This window comes from Urocampus carinirostris, chromosome 19 (assembly GCF_059441175.1).
Source record: "Urocampus carinirostris isolate Australia breed hairy pipefish chromosome 19, RoL_Ucar_1.0, whole genome shotgun sequence".
Taxonomy (NCBI): Eukaryota; Metazoa; Chordata; class Actinopteri; order Syngnathiformes; family Syngnathidae; genus Urocampus; species Urocampus carinirostris.
This window is the reverse complement of record NC_142367.1, coordinates 16,289,925-16,311,253: the sequence shown is the minus strand read 5'-3', so window position 1 is coordinate 16,311,253 and position 21,329 is coordinate 16,289,925. Positions and strand designations below refer to the sequence as shown.

Sequence of the window (21,329 nt, the reverse complement as noted above, 5' to 3'; positions counted from 1 at the left end):
ATTTGGCATGAGTATTGATAATCTGCAGTTTAACTGAACTTTATTGAATCACTGAAAAAAATAATAATCGATCAGTCCTTTGCATAGTATTCTTTGTAACACTGGTGCAGTTTATTTTCATCATCAATTCCCAAAATATATCCTAAAAACAAACTCAATATTTGTGCTAAATTTTGTTTTAGTTGGCTTACTATTTGGCAACAAAAGTTGATCAGATTTGCTCTCTTGTTTCTTAAATAGACATTGCTCCCCTGTGGACAATCAGAAGTACTACATTTGCTTAGTCCAGGTCTTCATGGTCCATGATTGATCTTAGTAAGACAGAATCTCAAATAGAAAAACATGCATCTTCAGGTTGGCTCTGCAGCCTCACCACTGCATGTGAGGTGGTTGCAAGGGGCTCTGTCTTTGACTCCTGTACTGTGTGTGCAGTAACTTGCAGGTAGGCTGGGAATCGTGGCCCTGAAGCCAGTCCTGATAAAGGGTCTGCAGAGTTGGGTTGAGTTCTGGGAGGGTGACTGGCAAGCTGTTGTAGACCTCTTCCATCTGCTGGACCAGTTGTTTGTCCACGCGGCCTGCTGTGCCCTCGCTCTCGGATTGACCGCGGCCGCTCAAGCACCCTGAGAGAAGCGCTAGTTATTTAGGTTTTTGATTTAAGTGTGTTTTTTTTGTGATTTACCTCCAGGACACGAGAGCACCTCTATCAGCTGGTAAGGCACCCGCCCTTTCCTCATGCGGTGCACCAAGGTCTGGATGTTCCTGAAGCCGTAAACGGCGGCGAACTGAAGCAGAGTTTCGCCGTCACGCTCCAGTGTCACTTCCTGGAAGTCACGGTTCCTACAAGGCCAGGATGGACCATTTAAAAAGATGGAGGTAATTCTTTTCTGTTGATGTCATTGCGTCTCACCTAAGGGTCTTGTATGTGATTTCATGCACGTCCAGACCAAAGAGCTCTTTAGCCGCATGCTTAAACACGTGTTCTAAGAAACCTTCAGAACCACGACCTTCATGCCGGACCAGAGCCACGTCTCCACCATCTCCAAGCCTATAGAAAAAGATGCTTGTGCTCAGAGACTCCATGACATGATTCAGGTTTGTGTGAGATGCTTTCCTGTTACATACAATACTAAAACATATAAAGCTTAAAAAGGCTCCAAATATGACAATAAACTGTACCTGAAGGTTCGTTTTAAAGGGAATGTGTGTGTTAAAATACCATCTAGTGCTGAACTATGGGAATCCAACAACACGTCCAACCACACTTGCAAGCTTTAAACCAATTACTAAATTCACTATGTTTGTTTACTGAATATGTCTTTGTAACTTTAATACGTAATTTATATGAGTAGCACAATTAACACAGTGACCTATTTAAAATGAAATCAATCATAAAATAAAATAAAAATCAATGAAGAGCAATAAACTTTCAAAATCAAACCTCAATATAGGAATCCCATAAAATAAATGGTGATTATATGATATTTTTCTTTTTTAAGATGACCTCTTTATGAGCCTTCAGCTTAAGCCAATGCTTCTTAGCTATTTTCTGCCATGCCCCCCTAGGAAGAAGAAAAACCTTTGTGACAGCGCTTTAGAAGAACACGTTTTTGCATCATATCATATTGGTGGGCATAAAACAATGATTGCTCGATATTAATGATGACATGTCCCGTTCATGGGAGATCAACGCATTCCTTTGGCGCGTTAAAAAAAAAAAAAAAAATACTCAAGCTGCTTATCGCCGTGATTGGGATGATGTTTTTTGAGTAAAGGCTTAATTTATTTGGCTGCATGTTATCTACTGCCGACATTTTTAGACACAGTAAACAAACGATCTTTTCCTTGCCCGTAATCTTGCTTCATCACCTTTCCCCGTCTTGCATTTAGGGAGGTGCTTTATCCCCATTTCTGTTTGCCTGTCTTCTCATCCCTGTTCAATACTGTTTTCATTGTGTAACTTGAAGGTCACACTTCCCACTCTGTGCAGAGCGCTCAGTGTAAAACAAAATGTATACTCCAAGAGCGCTTATTCTGCCAGTAAGAGACTACTGCTCCCTAATGTAGTGGGGGCGCAATTGTCAAGTCAAGTCATGTTTATTTGTATAGCCCTTAATCACAAAGAGTGTCTCAAAGGGCTGCACAGATCAAAGACTAACTACTAGACTATTATGACACCATCCCCTCATCTAAAACCTACATGAAGGCAAATAATACACATATTATCAACATAAAATATAGGTTATTCATATGCTATAGAGTAGAAGTGTGTTTTAAGCTTGGATTGAAACATTTCCCCTGAGGTTGCAGATCGTATCTCAGGAGGAAGAGCATTCTACAGCACCGGGGCCCGGATGGAGAACACTCTTGAACCTGTGGATCTCTTCTTGGCTCTTGGGATCACTAGTAGACCGGCGTTTTCAGAGCTTGGACAGCCCCTCAAAAAAATCCCAGAGATCACACGTGGCCCCTCCTGACAGAAGCTGGGGGGCAAATCCCACTATTTTAGAAACACTGGCTTAAACCTGTCTATTTCTTTACTTGTTTGAAACATAAAGACAATTTGAATGAACAATGACAATCAATTTTGCCCAACTCCAGTCAGTGTTGTCCTCTAAAAAAACAAAAAAAAAATATACAAATGACCAGGCTGACTACTTACACATGGTCCAAAGGAAAAGAGTCCAGGTCCTCAACTGAAATTTTCTTCTTCTGCATCAGGCAGTAAATTTCCCCTGAAAGATCACAAATATGTATCTATGAATCTCTTAAAATTGCAAAACACTTTTAACTCTGTGGTTTCAAATTCGTAGCCCATTGCAGAGAGAGTGACAGACACACACAAAGAGGAGACAGACAGACAAACGGACAGCATGCACATGGACTTTTGACTGATTTGATTTTTCCACTCACATAATCCGTATTAGGTTTTTTAAGTCTTATGTTCCAAAATAATGTGATTTACTCATCACTGGTTTGTTTATTGTATTAATAATTCTTAATACAGTTATTGTTTTCATCTTTATGTTAATTGTTGTCAAGTTTTTTTGTATAGCCCTTAGTGACAAGAAGTTGTACAGATTACAGACTATTAATAAGCCATCCCCTGATCTGAAACCTGAGTGAGGGCAAGGAAAAACTCAAATCCTCAACATGAGGAAAATGAAAAAAAAAAAACTTAAAAAGGGAGCCACACTCGCCGCCGGGTAGCACACACGGGGAAAACACCAACGTTGGCGGAGAGCACTGAAAGCAACTGAAAGCCTACAGCAATACTAGAGCAGAGATACTACACAGTACTCACTAAGACCAGTGGCTCAACTGGTAAGATGCTTGTTTTAGGTACACAGTGTTGTGACTTAGATATTCAGTGCAAATCCTAGAAATAGGGGCCTTGTTGGAGCCATGGGTAGTCGGTTAGTATTAGGGTTTTAGTTGGAGCTAGAATTAGGGTTAAGGTTACACTCAAAGGATTGTGGGTTCTATCACCATTGAAGAAGAAAAATATATTTGAGAATATTGGAATGTTTTGATCTTGTGCAAAAACCTAGCTCCGGTGGTACCCAAGTAAATTGAGTTTCTTAACTTATCTCCTGCTAGATTTCTGACATCAATGAAGGTAAAAGGGTGTTATTTTCAACTTCATTGCGTTAGATACATAAAACTAAACCGAGGCATGAGATAATCTCCTGTTTATCTTAATTACGGTGTGACGACCCAACATGACCCCTCGAACCAAAACAACAGCGCACACGAAGCAGTATTTGATTTGGCCGTGTCAACGATAAAAAGTTATGAACCTGAAGTGAGGACACAGTCCACGTCGCTGCTCTCCAGCAGACTGTTGTAAAACTCTTCGCGGACGGCCTCCAGCTTTTTGTCGAAGCAGGGAGCAACCACCACGTGATACACTTTGTCAGCATTTAGCTTCTGTTGACGAAATGAAAAATTCAAAGTTCAAGTTCCTTCGATATTCAATACGGTAAAGAGAAAACATCCTAAATAAAGATAATATGAACTTTAATCTCATGAAAAAATTCATTACACAAAATATTTGCCCCAAAATGTAAATGCGATTATTTTAAATCATTTTAAAAAAAAATTAACATTATAAAAATATTTGAAAAACATTCAAAACACAATCGAAATTTGAACAAAAGTATAGAAAAATATTATAGAGGGAAAGCCTCAATCTTATTTAATTAATATTTAACAATATGAGTGAAAACAGGTCATTTTAAATAAAAATATCAAGAGAGATATTAACTCTCCTAAATGATAATAAAATAATTATTGGATTAAGTACACTATCATTTTACATTATTAGATAAAATACACAAAGAAATATATTCGACCCCACCCAAAAACCCCGATTATAATGATTTTTAAAAAAAGATCTAAAATTAACATACCAGAGGGAAAAAAATAATCTAACAAGGAAAAAAACATTAGAAGTTGCCCAAAAATGTATATACTTTTGTTTTACATGACTCACGAGATAATAAACACCTAGAAGTATATGGAATAAATCAAAACACAATCAAAATTTGAGCACGGATATACAAAAAACTGTAGAAGCAACGCCTCAATTTTAAGTTATTAATATTTTTAAAAAAAATATTAAGAGGTATTTTATATACAGGTATCAGAAAAAAACAAAACTGTTAGACTAAAATAAAATAATTCTTACAGAAAAAAACAATAATATTTTTTTTTTACAAACAGTACACTATTATTTTTTAATTATTAGATATACTTCATAGAGAAAAACAAATTAGAAAATAATAATTTAAAAAAATCAATACATCTAAAATAAAGCTTGGATCCCTTAACCACTAGGGTTATAGGGCACCATTTCCTATGATGTGTCTTGGGCAATTACAGCCTGGTACCGGAGAAATAAATCATTTAACAAGAAAAAAAATAAGTGGGTACTTTTTAAAAAAAAATTAATTACTAGATAATACACAGTCGCAGGTGCTAAACTATACACACTATCCCTTTAATCTTTACTCACCTGCTGTTTGGAGAAGTAATCTTTGACTAAACATCCCATAATTTGTTGCGGAGACCTCGCCGTACATATGTGAGGCGTGACCAAACTTCCAAGGACACGTTCCGAGTAGCGGATCCAACCTAGAGATGCAGACGGGTTATTTCATTTGTTTTTTTGAATAGAATAGAAGAGAAGAGAATAGAATAGAATGGATTGTCCTTTATTGTGGTTATATAAACAGTACAAAGCAATTGGAGGGCTTCTCTTTTTAGTTCAAAGTAAGATGAATTAAAAAGATAGAAATGTATAAAATCAGTATTTGAATGATAGATGGTATGTGTACACTGATAGTGGAGCTGACTTACAGGTTATTTTCTGACTAATTTTGTACAAAGCAATGAAAAAAGCTCTCCATACTGAAGAAGGGAGTGGTGAAAGACAAGTGTTATCTATGAGTACCAGCAATGCTAGGCTTATCTTGGTTGTATTTTAAAAAAAAGGGGAAAAAACTTCAGAAATAGTATTTGAATCAATGTAATGTTAGTTTTTCAATATTAAAATGATGATTAATTAAAGAATATTACTATTATATGGAGTGAGGAAATAAAATAATTTAAGAAAAAAGAAATATTTGTTAATGATCTCCTACGATTCCATGATGTTCTAACTAGTTGTTTAGAAAACAGAGAAAACAAGCAAAGCAAATTCCAAATGTTAACCTGGGCAGGATGAGGTGAACATGGGCAAGGCTTGGGAGTCGCAGTGCCTCCTCCGATACCTCTGAATAAATTCTTTTTGACTCTCGATGATGCTGAATCCTGCCGCCAGGGTTGTATCGAACACAAACTGCACCCCTGCATAGAACACACAAGAATTTAAAAACAATGTTTTCTCCAGTTCTAATATCTTGGAGACCTTGTCAGATGTGCCGCAGGAAATTGTCCAATTTAAAAAGATTTTTTCTTCATTTTTATTAGAAAAAACCCCACAAACAATTAAAAAAAGTGTTCTGACAAAATCAAGTTAACGTTTGGTAAACAAAAGGGTTAAAAGTACATACTAAAAATAAATCATCATAAAAATAAGGGGAAAAAAGATAGATTAAAAACACAATGTATGTGCTGTTTAAAAAAAATAAAAGCAAACAACAAGGAAAATATTTACATAAAAATCAAAACACAAGAAATTATAATAAGAAAAACATCCTAAATAAAGGTATCAAAGAAAAAAATAGTAATATAACGATGAAAACATTAGACATGTAAATGTATGCATTCTTTTCTTTTTTTAAGAAAAATGAAAATACATTTAATGTGTGCATGTGTGTGACTTATAGGTTCCGAAATGGCGGAACCAATTTTCATGAAAATGTACTTAATTGTACCTTAGGCCTCTATGAGTGTCTTTAGCTAGGTTTCGTGTCAAGGCACCCCCAATAAATACCCCAAAAATCCATAAACATCTGCTTTCGTGTGGTCTGCTTTCGTTGGGTCCCTAATGCCCTCTGGCGGCCAAATTGCAGCTCCCGACCACGGACCACTCCAAGCGGCCCAATCCAATCTTTTGCTCGTTTAAACTAAATGGGAATATAGTCGTGATCATGCTCACCTAGGCTCTTAAGGAACCCACAAAGTTTCCCAGCAGCCTCCACCACATCCACGCCCAACTTGACGGCGAAAAAGGGCAGCGATTGCGGACACACCGATGCCACCAGGACCTTGTGCTTCGTCACGTCACATTTCTGACCACAAACATATTTTTCTTGCCATAAGGAAGCAAGGAACCGTAAATTCATTCTTCGGATCATACCTTGTTGAGAGCCAAAACTTGCTCCATCTCTTCCAAATTCTGTTTCGAGATCTTCAGGCTCTCCTCCTCGGACAAACAGCCGTCACAGGATAAACAAGCGCTCAGCAACAAGTGCGATCCCTCATTTTCCTGATCCGGGAAGGGAAAAAAACACCTTTTACGTCATTGTCCAAAATCCAGAATGTTTTGTGTTGTTTACAGTAGAAGCCCGGAATACGACTTTAATCTGTTCTGAGGTGGAGAACGCAAAGTGAAATTGCTTTATAGCGGGGGATAGAAACCTATTGTTCTTAGCTCAGAAGCCCTCTTACACCACATACAAACATTAAAACCATTACTAGTTATGTGTAATATTTGTAGGCTTACATATGATTAAATAGCATTTTAAATAAATAAACGTATGACATTTCATTGACCTGTGGCGTGACGTTACTTGAGCCGGTAGAGTGAAGTAGTGGGTGGATGCAAACAGGGAGAAAACAGCGGATTAAAAATGAAAACTGCTTCATTGTTTTTAAAAATACATCAATCCCTCACGATAACACGGATTACTTTTTGCGGTTTTTCACGAATTTGCTTATTGATTTGTGTTCTGAATTCAGATTGGTTAAACTGTCCTCACGCTTATTTTTATTTGATGTTACAGTAGTTATTCAAAATGCAATACTTTAATGTGTTAAACAAATGCTTGAGCCTGTATAAATGGTTTGTTCTTTGGTTTCAGTCTATAATTGAGAATTTGATTGGTTGATAATCGTAAAGAAAATTAATGTTTCTACTTCACGGATTTGAGTATCTTATGTTCTTTTTCGAACGTAACCACTGTGATAAACAAGGGATCACTGTAGTCCTTATTGTTGATTGGTTACAGCCATTATTGTGCCTTTTTCTTATTTCTTTTAAATCGCATACTTTGTTTTTGAGGGTATCTTTTTTTTTTGCTTCTCCCTTTAGCATAAGTGCAGGCTTTGGACCTATAGTGAATGAATACAGTACAAAAATTACAGTTTGTAATGCCAACTCGAAGTTTAATTAAGAATCTCAACTGAAGAAACAAAGTAAGGGATTATGGGAAGGAATTCGGCCAAATAGCAGACCAGTAATTTGTATGAATTTGAGTAATAGCAGACAGGCAAATGTCATATGGTGGGGACTCCGTATCCTGGGGGTCTACATAACTTAAAAAGACTTTACCTGTAGCTGTCCATTGACTTGTTCCCTCTCTTCATCACCGGCATTTAGTTTTTTGTTGCACTGTTAATCACATTAAAACAAAATTTGAATTCATCAGAAAAAAAAACCTAAGAAAAACAGAAAAGAAAAATCACCTGCTTAGTGCAGTTCTCACACTTTTCCTTTTTTTTTCCAATGCTGACCTCAGACATTTTGTTTGGATTTGATCTGTGAGCAGTGGACAGAATAACGATTAAATAAGAATAATAATTCAATATAAATGTGCACGTTTTATGGGGAATTGCCAATTAACTTGAGCCCCACCCTGTTAGACCCCAAATCAACAAATATATAATACTTATTCGTTACAAAAACACACAATTATGTAGCCTACATATTATTAGAACATACACCTCCAAATTAAATGGGACACTGTAGGATGTCTTTTGTGTCCTCCCATGACCTTTGCATTCATTCTTATTATTCCCTGGAGAATTTAATTAATGCATTAAAGAGAGGAATATATTTCACTCACCTGTGGGTGTTTTTGGGCAAATCGTTGAATTTGTTAAAAATAAAAGCACCAAAAAAGATCTAAGAGACGCATAGCACCAACAAAAGAGCGACCGCTGCAGCGAGATCAAACAATAAATGAACTCAAACTCATTCTGAATCCAATGTCAACGCGTCAACGACTCATCCATTGATAAAATGGATGAATTAGATATTTAAAATGAATTATCGATTTTGTATGCGAAGTCGTGCATATCTATGCACATCGTATTCCATTGTCATACCCGGCGAGGTGATGCACAACAGCGCATGCGCTTACACGTACGCGACCCGATCCGGAAGTGTGAACATTTTATAAAATTGATAATTTTTAGATTCCGTTATCAATTCAGTATTTTATATACATAGGTATATTTTCAATATTTTAGCAGTGATTATTGGGTTTGGTTTTAGGTCCGATAACACAAGAAAACGAAAAAGAAAAAAAAAACAGGGGAGGTAGTGGTAATCAAAATAAAGGCTTGTTTGCGTTATCCCCCCCTATGCTTTTACATATGTAGTACAATTTTGAATTCATATGAATTGAAATCATGACATGATTTTTAATTCTTTAATAATGATTATTTTTTTTTGAATCCAAGCGGAAGCGAATGCGTCCAATCAGGAAGGAAGTGCAGCCCATGAGTCCAACTTCCTTATTTTGTTCCATATAGTGTAACAACCTGCATCTTTTCTTTTGTTAATATTATTTAAGGTCCACGTTGATAATTGAATGTAAGGTAAGTCATTTTATTAAACAAAATTAGAAGTCACTTTATATTTTTAGCAACTTGTTTACTTCTTACACTTCATAGCACATCCCTTAATAATTTAACCCTAAAAACTGCCGGTAACTATATGGAACAGAGTTGAAATTTTAATTGTTATTATTTTTTTTGAATCCTCACAAAATCTGTGTTTTTGTTGCATTACTGTTAAAATTCTGGTAACGCATTAATTTGTTAAGCCATGGGCGTGTGCGACTGTCTTATTCGTTTGGCACTTTATGGGCTTCTGCGCTTGCCGTACCTTCAGCTCTATCACCTCGTGCTGAAGATGTATGCAGTCGTTTTCAGACGCCCTGACTTATTTGTATTGTTTATTGAATACAGGCAATAAACCGAGTGACTGTGAACCTGTGTTTGAGGGTCGCTACACATATTTTACCCAATTGAAGACCATTGGTTGATTTAAAATTTCATAACAGTTGCTAAAAAAAACTATAAATGACAAAAACCAAATGAGCTGAAATAGTTCCTTGTCAACATTGATTTTGAGCCTAACAAGCCTTTTCTATGTGTGTTCTTTTACTAGATGGGATACATGTTAGTAGAAGAGCATAGCTCCACAGTGCTGCACTTGAAAAGAAACCCTGGCATCCGGTCCTGGTCTCTTTGCATTGGTAAATGTTTTTACATGTTAAAAGAAGCGATCATCAATTAAATAATTTATCTTCCATCTCTTTTTTTCTTCAGGTTTGGCAGCAGTTGGGTTGGCAGCTGCCTATTACAGCTCCGGTATTAAATTTCACTCAAATAACACTGACTATATTAAAATGCAGGCCGTGATTTGATTGAAAGGGGGATATTAGATTTCTGGAGAAGTCAGAATGAATATTTTCATACATAGAGACAAACAAATAACCCCTTATACCTGGTAAAAGTGCTGTATTCTAGTGTGACATTGTTTTTAATTTTCACTTTTTGACATAGACTTAAGGAGGATTTAATTCATGTCACTCATCGAATTCAATGAAGTATTCTGCTTGTGTTATTGCTGAGTTGCTTGTGTTTACAAGATAAGCTCGTACGAGGCTACCCAAAAGACACATGAGCATTTTGAGATTGTTATTCATTCCTTCATAACATCTCGGCCAGACTACTGCAATGCATTGATTCATGGAGTCAACCAGTCTTCCACCTCACGCCTACAGCGGGTCCAACATGCTGCTGCTCAACTTTTAACTGGCACATTGCACAGGTTCCGGCTTCCATTCTCTGGCTGCGTGTGCAATTCCTGGGTCATTTTAGGATTCTTTGTTTTTAAATCTATAAATTGCCTAGCCCCTCCTTACCTCAGTGAGCTGCTTCACTGTCATGCCCCTGTTCAGTACCTCAGGTATGCCTATCAGCTGCTGCTGGAGGTACAGAGGTCCAAGTGGACACTCAGAGGGGAAAGGGCCTTTTCTGTTGATGCCTTTAAACTTTTGGAGAATTTGCCTTTGCACATCAGACAGGCTCCCTCACTGTCCATTTTTAAAACTAGTCTCAAAACCCACTTTTTGTTCCTCGGCTTTTGACACAACATATGACTTTGTTCCTGGCAGCTGAGTGGTTAGTGCTTCCGCGGCACAGTTCTGAGGTCATGAGATCGAACCTCTTGTGTGGAGTTTGCATGTTCTCGCGGTGCTTGCGTGGGTTTTCCCCCCACATTCTGAAAACGTACATATCAGGTTAATTGGCCAGTCCAAATTGTCCCTAGGTTTGACTGAGTGAGTGAGTTGTCCATCCCTGTGTGCCTGCGACTGGCTGTACACCAGTTCAGAGTGTTCCCTGCCCACTGCCCGAAGAAAGCTGGGATGGGCTTCTATACTTTTTAAGTGTTTTCATTATTTTATGGTCTATTTAGTTTTTTTTGTTAAATGTTTTATTTGTGTACGGCACTGTGTATTCAGCTGTGGCTGTTGTAAAGGACTTTATAAATAAAGTTGAGTTGAATTGAGAAAAGTGTATACATACACTATACATGGATGGATACAGATGGATACACCTATAGCACTTTTGCCGTGGGGGCAGTATCATTTTATCACTCGTCTGTGTAGTACAAGTCCCACAGTACTTTGATGCATAAAATATCCTGGATGAGGAAATCAGGATGGCTTGAATGTGTGTACTTTTTTAAGTACATGGAAAATGAAAGGACCAACCTGACTTGTGCAATCAAAACACTTAGAATTGGACTAGGACCTTAATCAGATTATTGTGCGTGTTTAAATGGCTTCAATAATAGAAATATTGGCAGTATTAAGATTTCCCATTTCTGTTCTAATTATTGACTGCATATAAACATATCCATTGTCTCCAGGTCATTTCTTTATGTCTGAATTATTTTATTTTTTGCCATAGATAGCCTTCTTTGGAAGCTTTTCTACATCACAGGCTGTCTATTTGTGGCCATCCAGAACATGGAGGAATGGGAAGAAGCCTTGTTTGACAAGACAAACAACGCTATCGAACTCAAGACCATCAGCTTGTACACTTTAGTTCTCACTTTATGGAAAAGGGGGCAAGAAAAAGGTAAGTACCACACAGATGTTTGGTTCAAATTAAGAAATCTGTCATGATAAAGATTTGGGGAAATGCTTGTCTGATATAGTCTAACTGTAATATACACACAAAGTGAGTGTTTACAAATAAACTGCTCAGCTCTAGTAGATTAGCTCTGTAGTCGTAGAAACGTTAGCCAAATCCTGGCGATGGCTACCAATAACTGAGGAAGCAAAGGAACACCCGAACTTCAGAGAAAATGTTGGTAAAAGGTTAGCAGGACTCTTCCCTCAGCGTCCTCATTTTTTTTCCTTTTCCTGCGCTCAAATGAAAAACAAGCAGGCGCGCTATGCACAAACTCAACCCCGACTGAAAGCCAGCTTTGCATGACTCGCCTCATTTTTGATGTGAAGTAATCAAAACATCGTTTTTTTTTCAACAGCCTTCCTTCTGGTTTATTTATGTTTCGGCTGAAACAGAAAATTCATTTTTAGTTGTATTCCAAATTTTTGGGTACGTCCCTAATTCAAATTCCTGATTATTTTTCCCAACTGTTCAGTTGTTTTGGATCTGCGGCATCTACACGATGTGTGTGTCCAAGAAGAAAAGGTCCGCTATACGGGGAAAGGCTACCTGGTGATGTTGCGTCTGGCTACGGGATTCTCCTACCCCATGACTCAAAGTGCAACCCTCGGGGGGCGAAGGTACACCTCTCAAATATCAACAACATCTCGAGGCCTAAATGGAATCCTTCTACTTTATTCTATGTGATCTCCATCAGTGATGTGGAGGCGGTCGCTGCCTTGCTCAAGCGCTTTTTGGGGCTGGACGAGCAATCGGAGAAAAAAGCTGTGATGGCAGAAGACCAAGGTGATTTTTGGGATAACAGCAGTGATTCAGAAGATGAAGAACAACAACCTTTAACCTCTACATGACTGACTACTTTTAACCTCTACGATTAATGAAATATATCCTTACTGTGTTTTTTAATATGGAGGATTTGGGCATTTTAGGGAAAATATTCCCGAATTTATTTATGGTTTGTGAATTTTTAATTTTATTTTTTGGTTTTACAGTTCAGAACAGATTTGGGAGTGATCCAATTGCTGTTAAAACGCTCCAGATTATTCTTTTCTGACCCTTTATGAAGCTTCATGAAGCACTGACTAATTTCCCTTTTGCTTTAAAGCTCCTGTGTGTTCTACATAGCAACACCTAGTAGTGTGAAAATACTTCATTTAAATAAAACACCATTAACTGGAATAATAAAAAAAAACACATGAATTATATTATGAACAAGACTTGTTGAAATAGAAAATTGTAATTATATTACCCAATTTGAGACCCACTTTGAAGATGCTGACACGATTGGCTGCCATTTTACCACTGCGGAAGCCTGAAAATAATTTTGCGATGGTAGCTAGTCCTGGTGGTGCTTTTAGCACTTTACGACCACTTACATCCACAGTGTAGCTCTGTTTGTGATGGTCACCGAGTTCTGTGATTCAGGCATATTTGACTTATTTTTCCACCATTTCTTTCTCTGGCCATTTGGCAGGTTACGGTTTGCTGTTATTGTTGTTAGTGGCTCTGCGTAACGCAAGCTTGCATTGTCTTTAGCTTCTCCCACGAGTGAGTTAGCCACTTAGACCAGCTCGGACCAACTCTAGCTATTCACTCTTTTCAGCTGCTCCGGGTCTATCCAGCTTGCTTGGCCCTTTGTTTTCGTTGGTGGGGATTAATCAAGGTTCAATGTCTGTTCCACTGAGAGAAACTTGTCCCAGTTCACACAAAAAGATATGGAATTAGGCTTTCTTTGGGCTTCCGTAGTGCAGTTCAATTCTAATCCACAGTAATCACTATTAGTGAATTATTGGCAGGGTTGGGTAGGGTTACTTTAACTTGATTACTTTCAATTACTTTTGGATTACTCTAATACCAAATATGCTAATAAAAGACAAAAGAAACTAAATATGAATAAAATGACAACATTTTGTGCAGGCTTGGGGAGTAACGGAATACATGGAACGGCAAAAATGATGTTGGCAAGCTGTTTGGATTTATTTTCATTTTGTTTCTGTCGCATTTTATGTTAGTTTTGCCGGAGATCAAAGAGATCAAATCCAGGAGAGACGTGTTGTGAGTCATCATTTTATTCATATTTAGTTTCTTTTGTCTTTTATTAGCATATTTGGTATTGGAGTAATCCAAAAGTAATTGAAAGTAATCCAGTTAAAGTAACTCTACCCAACCCTGATTATTGGACCCTCTCAGTTTAGACATACACTGGGATCATGAACAATTTCTATTGCAATAACCTAGAGCACCACCAAGAGGAGGAGCCCAAAATTGCTTCATGAGGCTTCATTTTTGGGATCAACTTCTGGACCACTGACTTTTTGATTATTGCATACGAGGGCATGTGACAATCAGGATAATGTAATAATCAGCACATTTAGGGGGCGGGTGAGTTTTGCATGCGTTACTAGTCATTCGCAAACAAGTTACTGAAGAACTTCACGTTTACATTGTTGTGTTTTGTGGAAAAAAAAAATTGTATTCAGAAAAAAGACCCACTGTGCTGTAATTGTATTAAATTCTGTGCAGAATAACAACAGCACTCAGATGGAATATCTTTTTATGGCACCAGCTCTTTTGTGCATTCTGCAATGTCATCTAAAATCTTTAGAAGGGGGGCCATCACCGGCCTCACATGTTCTAGTATCCATTCTTGAGCCGTAGATTCGGGATAGAGACGATCCATCTCCTCTCTCACAACGTCCGACTTTTTCCGCAACAGCTCCAAATACCTTCGTGACGATAATTACAGGAATGAAAACGGATCGGAACTCATTTACTTTGCTGGCTTATTTGCTTACGTGGATACTTGAGACTCGATCTGCTCAGCCCAGATAGGATTGGTCATTCTTCTCGATCGGTGGTAGGGACTCAACCATCCTCGTATGTATCTGAGAAAACATTTAGTTCTGTTTATGAAAGTAAAGCTTTGACTCTCACAATGAATGGAAAACTAACTGATTTTTCTCCAAAGAACTCAAATCTTCGAAGCCGAGAACCGAATCCAGTTCCACAATCGCCGTTGCTAGTTTCTTCCCCGGGAACAAGGTGTCGTTGTTGACAGTACTGGACATGACATGAAATGAACAGTTAGATCGTGATTGAAATAAGTCTTTTTTTGATTACAGTAAAGCCTCGGGAGATGATACTTTTGAGGTGGGATTGGGATGCGAAGTTGCCGTATAGTGGGGAGGAGAAACCTATGGTAATTAGCCTCTACTTTCGGAATCTCGATGCCCCAGATAAAAATAGCAAATTTACAAAATAGTATATAGTGAGTACTAATTATGTGATTTATACGTCTATGCGAAGGAAAAAAAATATATTTTATTTACCTATGGTGTGATATGAGTGGAGAGGTGTTGTAAAAGGATAGTGGGATGTGTGGACGCGCTCTAAGGGAGGTCACCTGTAGATGGATAGATGGATAGATAGATACTTTACTTTATTCATCTATCCATCTGTATGATGTGGCAGGTGATTTTCATATTTTAGCATAAGTGAAACCAAAGAAACACAATAAGATTGCTGTTCAGTCTAAAGTACAAGGTGTATCAAAGAGTTAGATACCCAGAGCACCTGTATGACGCGGCAGGGGTAAACCAGTGAAAGCTGTCGGGCCCTGCTGTTGAACAAGAGTGTTTTGTGTTGCCCTGACCCGAGTGACATGGCCGCTTTCTTGTGTCCCGTTTCATCTGGAAGGACGAAAGCATGACCAACTTAGGTGCCGAGGTGCCTAACTTGTTTGGGCATTTGGGTTGACCATGGTCCAAAAATGTTTGTGTTGTGTTTTTTGCTATTTTTTTCCTTTTTTATTTCTTTGTTATTGTATGTCGGTCACCCCTCTTGAGTGATATGACCATGGTAGGTAGGTAGATAGATAGATAGATATGACTTGAACTGGTACAATAGAGTTTTATTGCTGTATTATTACTGTATTTTATAGAACTCAAATCCTCACCTTTCCATGCATTTTACTTCCACTGAGGAAACGGCCAACATTTGGATCACTTTGCTTTGGACCTCAGGACTGTAGTTGCCTTGGAGCAGTGTTTGGAGGCAGGCCGCTAGTGACGGAAGAGCCACAGGCATGAGCTCACACAGTACTGAGAAGTGGTCGTACCTGACGTTTGGGTGACAAAAATCATCAGGAACATTTTGTGGATGCCCAGATGACATTTCATTCGAAGGAGCATAAGTGCCTTGAAGGGACAGCGTGTCATATTTAGTGCCTCCTAGTGGTACAAAAAAAATACAAGCCAAAAATACATGAATCATCGTACCAGTGTTTATCCATCCATCCATTATCTACACAGCTTATCCTCAGTAGGGTCACGGGAGTGCTGGAGCCCATCCCAGCTAACTCCGGGAAGTGGGCAAGAGACACCCTGAACTGGTTGCCAGCCAGTTGCAGGGCACACAGGGACAGACAAGTCACTCGCTCATTCACACCTACGGACAATTTCAACTGGCCAATTAACCTGACATGCATGTTATTGAAATATGGGGGGAAACCGGAGTGCCCGGAGTAAACACGCAAGCACGAACAAGCAAGCACGAGGAGAACATGCAAACTCCGCACAGAAAGGCTTTGCCACGGATGCGCTAACCACTCAGCCGCTGTGCCGCCCTGTACCAATGTTCTCATCTCATTAGCTGCACCGCTGATCCTCAGTAGGGTCGCGGGGGTGCTGGAGCCCATCCCAGCAATCATCGGGCAGTGGGCAGGGGACACCCTGAACTGGTTGCCAGCCAATCGCAGGGCACACAAGGACAGACAACTCGCTCGTTCATTCACACCTAGGGACAATTTGGACCGGCCAATCCACCTGAAATGCATGACTTTGGAATGTGGGAGGAAACCGGAGTGCCCGGAGGAAACCCACGCAAGCACGGGGAGAACATACAAACTCCGCACAGGAAGTCCGGTAGCTGGATTTGAACCCACACAGGAGGTTCCCAAGACCTTAGAACTGTGCTGCACACGCACTAACCACTGCGCCGCCGTGCTGCCCCTGTACCAATGTTATTTTTATTTAAAAAAATCCTAGGTGGAGAAATTTGTATTTCTTTTTAGTAGTGGAATCACTTCCTAGAAGTCGCCGCCATGTTTGTCTGGCTCCTTGCTGCTACGCTGTGGTCTTGGAACTGGTTTTCGTTCACGTTAGACAATACAGTGCCATCTTCTGGTCAATTATTACACACTGGGGCTTTAGTAAAAAAATGCTCGGGAAAAAAATTCCTCAAAAGGTACATTGTGGAATATTTGACCACTGGATGGCACTGTATTGTCTAATGCGAACAAAAACCAGTGCCAAAGGAGCACAGTGTAGCAGCAAAATGCAGGACAAACATGGCAGCGACTCCTAATTTTGGATTCCGCTATGTAAAAGAAACGAAATTTGAATATTTATAAAAAAACAATATTTTATGATAGTTCATATATTTTTCCCTATTATTCAAATAAATTGTTGACTGAATGAAGGTCTTTTCTACCACTAGGAGGCACTAAACATTACACACTGTCCCTTTGAAAGAAACACACAAATTCCAAATATGAATACATGTTCAAACAAAATGGATAGACATTTTAAAATCCAAAAATGAAACTAAACAGGTGTACATGTAAATTATTAAAATACAATTATTATATCCAATAATAATAATGGAAGTATAATCTATAAACCCATCCACCTATTTTCTGCACCGCTTATTCTAGCTAGGAGTGGTATCGAAGATTAATTAAATTATAAATTAAGAAAAAACATACTTTTGTGGGTGAGCAGATTTACTTCACTTGAAGGAACAGAAATTGCTAATAGATTAATTCAAGTCAAGTCAAGTCAAATTTATTTATATAGCCCTTAATCACAAAAATGTCTCAAAGGACTGCACAGGATTACAGTTACAAAATTACACAATTACCTGATCTTAAACTAGCAAACCAGCATGCGGGCAAGGAAAAACTCAAAAACCTTAGTGTGAGGAGAAAAGAGAAACCTTGAGATGAGATTTATTAAAATAAATAATGATAAAAAATAACATACACTTTGCTATTTAAAACATGTAAAAAAAAATATATGAATGTTGGGAAATTATTTGCAATTTTCCAGTGCAAAATTTAAACGAAATAAATACAAACGTGAAAAAAAGAATGCATTCATAAATGTTCAGATATTTATAAGCTAATGAATAAAACTAATGTGAACATTAAAGAGAAATAAATAAACATAGTATTGAAAATCAATCAATAAAATCACTAATGACTAATTTAACACTACACTAAGAACTGCCCCCTCATTTGAATATCATTTATTGACTATTGTTGAAATTACTAAAAGAATGACGTTTTTATTCATTTATCAATATCTTGTATTCAAAACATTTTATTTATATATTTCTAAGAGTTATGTTTTTATTTTACATTTACATATTCGGATATGCTGGAGGATTTTCTTTTAAACTTAAACTTTAGATTTGTCCGTGAATTGAATCTTTTGTGATTGTTTTTTTTTTCCAATTTTTGAATTGTTGGTCTTCCACAATTATCCAAAATGAAAAAGAAAAAAAGGAAAAAAAACACACCTCTGCCAACCAGTCAAAGCGATCCCCCGAATGTTTATGTCCAGGGAAACTGATGCAGCCACTTTCAACCACTGCAAGTGGTTCTCCACGTGTCTGCACGTGTCAGGTACGGTGGTGTTGACCGTAGTGGAGCCCTTGAAAGAGCTGGCCGCCCAGACGTCTTGTATTCCAGCTTTGTAGTACTTCTCCAGACACGACACTAGGGGACAAAACGTGGTCTGCATTGTCACAAAGTACAATATACAATGTGTTGACTTAACAAATGGAATTAAATGCATACCTGTATTCTTCACATCCAGATTTGGATTGTAATCCCACAGCATTGGTTGCACTAGTCCGACCATACCGCTCGCTGTGACAATGTCAGGAAATATATATACAGTGAAGAAAATAAATATTTGAACATAGAATAGAATAGAAGAATAGAATTTACTTTTATTGTCATTCTTTGTAACAATGCACACGGAACGAAATGTCGATACACCTGACCCGTACAGTTAAACTGTAGCGAGCCGATGCAGCCGCAGCCAAACAGGGCGCAGCCATTTTAGTCATTAGGTGACCAAACCCCCCAATTCCAACCCCTAATGCTGAGCGCCAAGCAGTATCACTGGTGATCCAGTGGTTAGAATCCGGTGCTGTCACCACCACGGCCCGGGTTCAATTCCTATTGCAGCCAACGTTTTGTGATTGTGGTGAACAACACCTTGATTACTGATTGCACAAATAAGAACCTCGTATATCTGGGGCACCTAAACTGAGTTCTTTTTTGGGTAGCAAAAGTGTGAGTTATAGACGATTAAATACGGGTAATACGGATGGTAATAGAACGGATTAACCACGAAAACCGAGGGAATACTGTAAAAACTTAAGAATTTCAGATCCCTACTCACCCTTCAACACTTCCACACTCATTTGCCTCATCATGTCGTCCCATATGATGACAGTCAAATGAGGCCAGGCATTTTTGACATACTCGACCACGGACGTCACGTGATCCAAGAAAAGCTGCTGGACAGATCGTCCGGACGAAGCCAGCCACTTTTTCGATTGCTCTCCCTCTCCCAGCAAGAACACCTATCAGTTCGAACTAGGCTGTGAGATAAGTGGCCAAAAATGTACGAAATGTGCTTTGTGTTACCTCATCCCCGCCGATGTGCAGCGTTTGAAGGCCTGGGTGCAGCTCAACCACCTGTTTTAGCATCTCCTTCACTAGCTGGAGGGCTTCTACCTTGTGGGGATTGAGGGTGCCCACGCAGTTTGGAACTTCTCTTAGTTTCCACAGGGCCTTGTGCTTCAACACAAACTGTAACATGGATATGACTACAGATGCAGATTCCTGCTAAGTGTAATCTGTATGGAAGTTCATTGCTGCCACCACAAGGTACAAAGACACGTCTTTGTGGGATTTATTTCAAATTACAATTAATTTTCTCTTTAGATTCATGTTTTGTACATTATAGTTCAGCTTTCATTGTTATAGTTATATTAAAATGTGAAGCTTTTGATACACATTTCAAGGGGCTTCAGTATTTTCTATTTTATTGTATATTTTAGGAATATTTTCTGTTTTTCAGAACTTTTTCCCCCTATCATGCAAGAGGGTATCTTCTGCAAAACGGGGAAAAAATGATTCTGAAAACCGAAAAAAAAAAGATTTGCAAAGAAAAAATATTCGGGAAGAGAAATATATATATCAGGAAAAAATGTCATGAAAATATATTCTGGAAACAAAAATATTTAGTGAATACAGATTATTATTTACTGAATACAGACAAAATATCCTGGAAAAAAAGAATTTATTTTTCTCAGAATATTTTTCTCGAGAAAAAAAAATCTAGAAAGACTACAGGAAAAATGTTCTTTAAAAACATTCTGAGAAAGGGGTAAATATTCTGGAAACATGTTTTTAATAATAATATTATGAAAATAAAAAGGATACACAAAGTTCTGAAGAATACAAAACTATTCAGAAAAAAATATTCTGAATATATGTATTCCCAAAACAATATTAACGAAAAAAAGAAAAGAAATAACCAGGAAAAAGGAAAACATATTCTGGAGACAAAAAATCATGAAGATAATATTCTGAAAAATAAAAATTATATTTTATATTATATATTTTTTTTAATTCTGCAAAAACTATAAAAATACATTCCAAAAGACTAGACAAAAACATAATATTCTGAAAAAGAGAGAATAAACTCCCAGAAAAATAGGGGGTGTTTTATACTTTTCAAGTGAATGCAAATCCCTCCATATTCATGCAGTACCGTGATATGATTGTATTTTTCCGACCCTACCTCCATATGGCCAAAGGTCTGCACAAGTGGAACAATCTCCATCTTATGGTGTTGTGCAACTTTCTGTATGGACAATATGTCATCCCGGCTGAAAATACAACACATTTCCCTCAAAACACACATTGCCTCATCTAAATAATCATAATTCCATTAAACCTGTATGCAGGTTGCACCGTGGACTGCAGCAACTGCAGTTCCCCCTCGTAAGGAAACATGTCCTCATATTCTATCAGGAGACCATCAGCTCCCAGACGAGAAAAGCATTCTATCAACTGAGATGAGACAGAAAAAGTGAGATCATGGTTGTTCTACACAGTGCAATACTCGTTTTACCTGGTGGAGGTAGTCCAGTTTGGGTGGGGCGCCTTTTAAATCCAGGTGAACTAGTTTATTTCCAACGGGCCACGGTGCATTCATGATTTCCCGTCCTTTAATATTTGTATCTATACAAGTAATGTGTTGTGGTTCACCTTTGAGACTGATCTTTTACCAAAGTGATTAGGAAAGTGACGCAAGCCCGGCCTGATCGCATCAACCGGAATAAATATGTAATGTATTACAGTTATAAAG

At 38.1% G+C, this 21,329-nt stretch overlaps 3 protein-coding genes across 4 annotated transcripts; 1 reads left to right on the top strand and 2 right to left on the bottom strand.

The window, feature by feature from the left end:
• Positions 1-89: 89 nt before the first annotated feature.
• Positions 90-8,797, bottom strand: narf (nuclear prelamin A recognition factor). Its single transcript, XM_088324058.1, has 12 exons — positions 8,511-8,797; positions 8,131-8,203; positions 7,997-8,056; positions 6,803-6,931; positions 6,602-6,734; positions 5,713-5,847; positions 5,015-5,133; positions 3,798-3,927; positions 2,660-2,732; positions 908-1,045; positions 680-837; positions 90-620 (listed from the first exon to the last, which is right to left on the bottom strand). Exons 2-12 carry the CDS (start codon positions 8,185-8,187, stop codon positions 370-372), a joined length of 1,383 nt encoding a protein of 460 aa, XP_088180184.1. The 5' UTR covers positions 8,188-8,203; positions 8,511-8,797; the 3' UTR covers positions 90-369.
• A 332-nt stretch (positions 8,798-9,129) lies between these two features.
• On the top strand, positions 9,130-14,424 carry cybc1 (cytochrome b-245 chaperone 1). Of its 2 annotated transcripts, none has more exons than XM_088323862.1 (6): positions 9,130-9,267; positions 9,842-9,929; positions 10,003-10,044; positions 11,653-11,823; positions 12,353-12,497; positions 12,575-14,424. In XM_088323862.1, the coding sequence occupies exons 2-6, from the start codon at positions 9,842-9,844 to the stop codon at positions 12,726-12,728; spliced, it is 600 nt and encodes a 199-aa protein (XP_088179988.1). In that variant the 5' UTR covers positions 9,130-9,267; the 3' UTR covers positions 12,729-14,424. The 2 variants fall into 2 exon arrangements, with proteins under 2 accessions (XP_088179988.1, XP_088179989.1); XM_088323863.1 differs by having other exon boundaries at positions 9,158-9,262.
• On the bottom strand, positions 14,415-21,197 carry hexd (hexosaminidase d). Its single transcript, XM_088323861.1, has 11 exons — positions 21,093-21,197; positions 20,916-21,031; positions 20,760-20,847; positions 19,598-19,762; positions 19,350-19,533; positions 18,737-18,808; positions 18,457-18,655; positions 15,833-15,994; positions 14,830-14,937; positions 14,673-14,762; positions 14,415-14,603 (listed from the first exon to the last, which is right to left on the bottom strand). Exons 1-11 carry the CDS (start codon positions 21,174-21,176, stop codon positions 14,432-14,434), a joined length of 1,440 nt encoding a protein of 479 aa, XP_088179987.1. The 5' UTR covers positions 21,177-21,197; the 3' UTR covers positions 14,415-14,431.
• Between the last annotated feature and the right edge of the window lie 132 nt (positions 21,198-21,329).

Bases quoted from the DNA above. Each gene is read 5' to 3' on its own strand.
- hexd (XM_088323861.1), bottom strand. From the start codon at position 21,176: ATGAATGCACCGTGGCCCGTTGGAAATAAACTAGTTCACCTGGATTTA. The intron at 21,032-21,092 runs GTAAAACGAGTA...GTCTCATCTCAG, and splicing joins AACTGGACTACCTCCACCAG to TTGATAGAATGCTTTTCTCG. The intron at 18,809-19,349 runs GTGAGTAGGGAT...ACATTGTCACAG, and splicing joins GAGTGTGGAAGTGTTGAAGG to CGAGCGGTATGGTCGGACTA.
- narf (XM_088324058.1), bottom strand. From the start codon at position 8,187: ATGTCTGAGGTCAGCATTGGAAAAAAAAAGGAAAAGTGTGAGAACTGC. The intron at 5,848-6,601 runs GTGAGCATGATC...TGTTCTATGCAG, and splicing joins TGGGTTCCTTAAGAGCCTAG to GGGTGCAGTTTGTGTTCGAT. The intron at 621-679 runs GTAAATCACAAA...CGCTTCTCTCAG, and splicing joins GGTGCTCTCGTGTCCTGGAG to GGTGCTTGAGCGGCCGCGGT.
- cybc1 (XM_088323862.1), top strand. From the start codon at position 9,842: ATGGGATACATGTTAGTAGAAGAGCATAGCTCCACAGTGCTGCACTTG. The intron at 9,930-10,002 runs GTAAATGTTTTT...TTTTTTCTTCAG, and splicing joins GTCCTGGTCTCTTTGCATTG to GTTTGGCAGCAGTTGGGTTG. The intron at 11,824-12,352 runs GTAAGTACCACA...CCAACTGTTCAG, and splicing joins GAAAAGGGGGCAAGAAAAAG to TTGTTTTGGATCTGCGGCAT.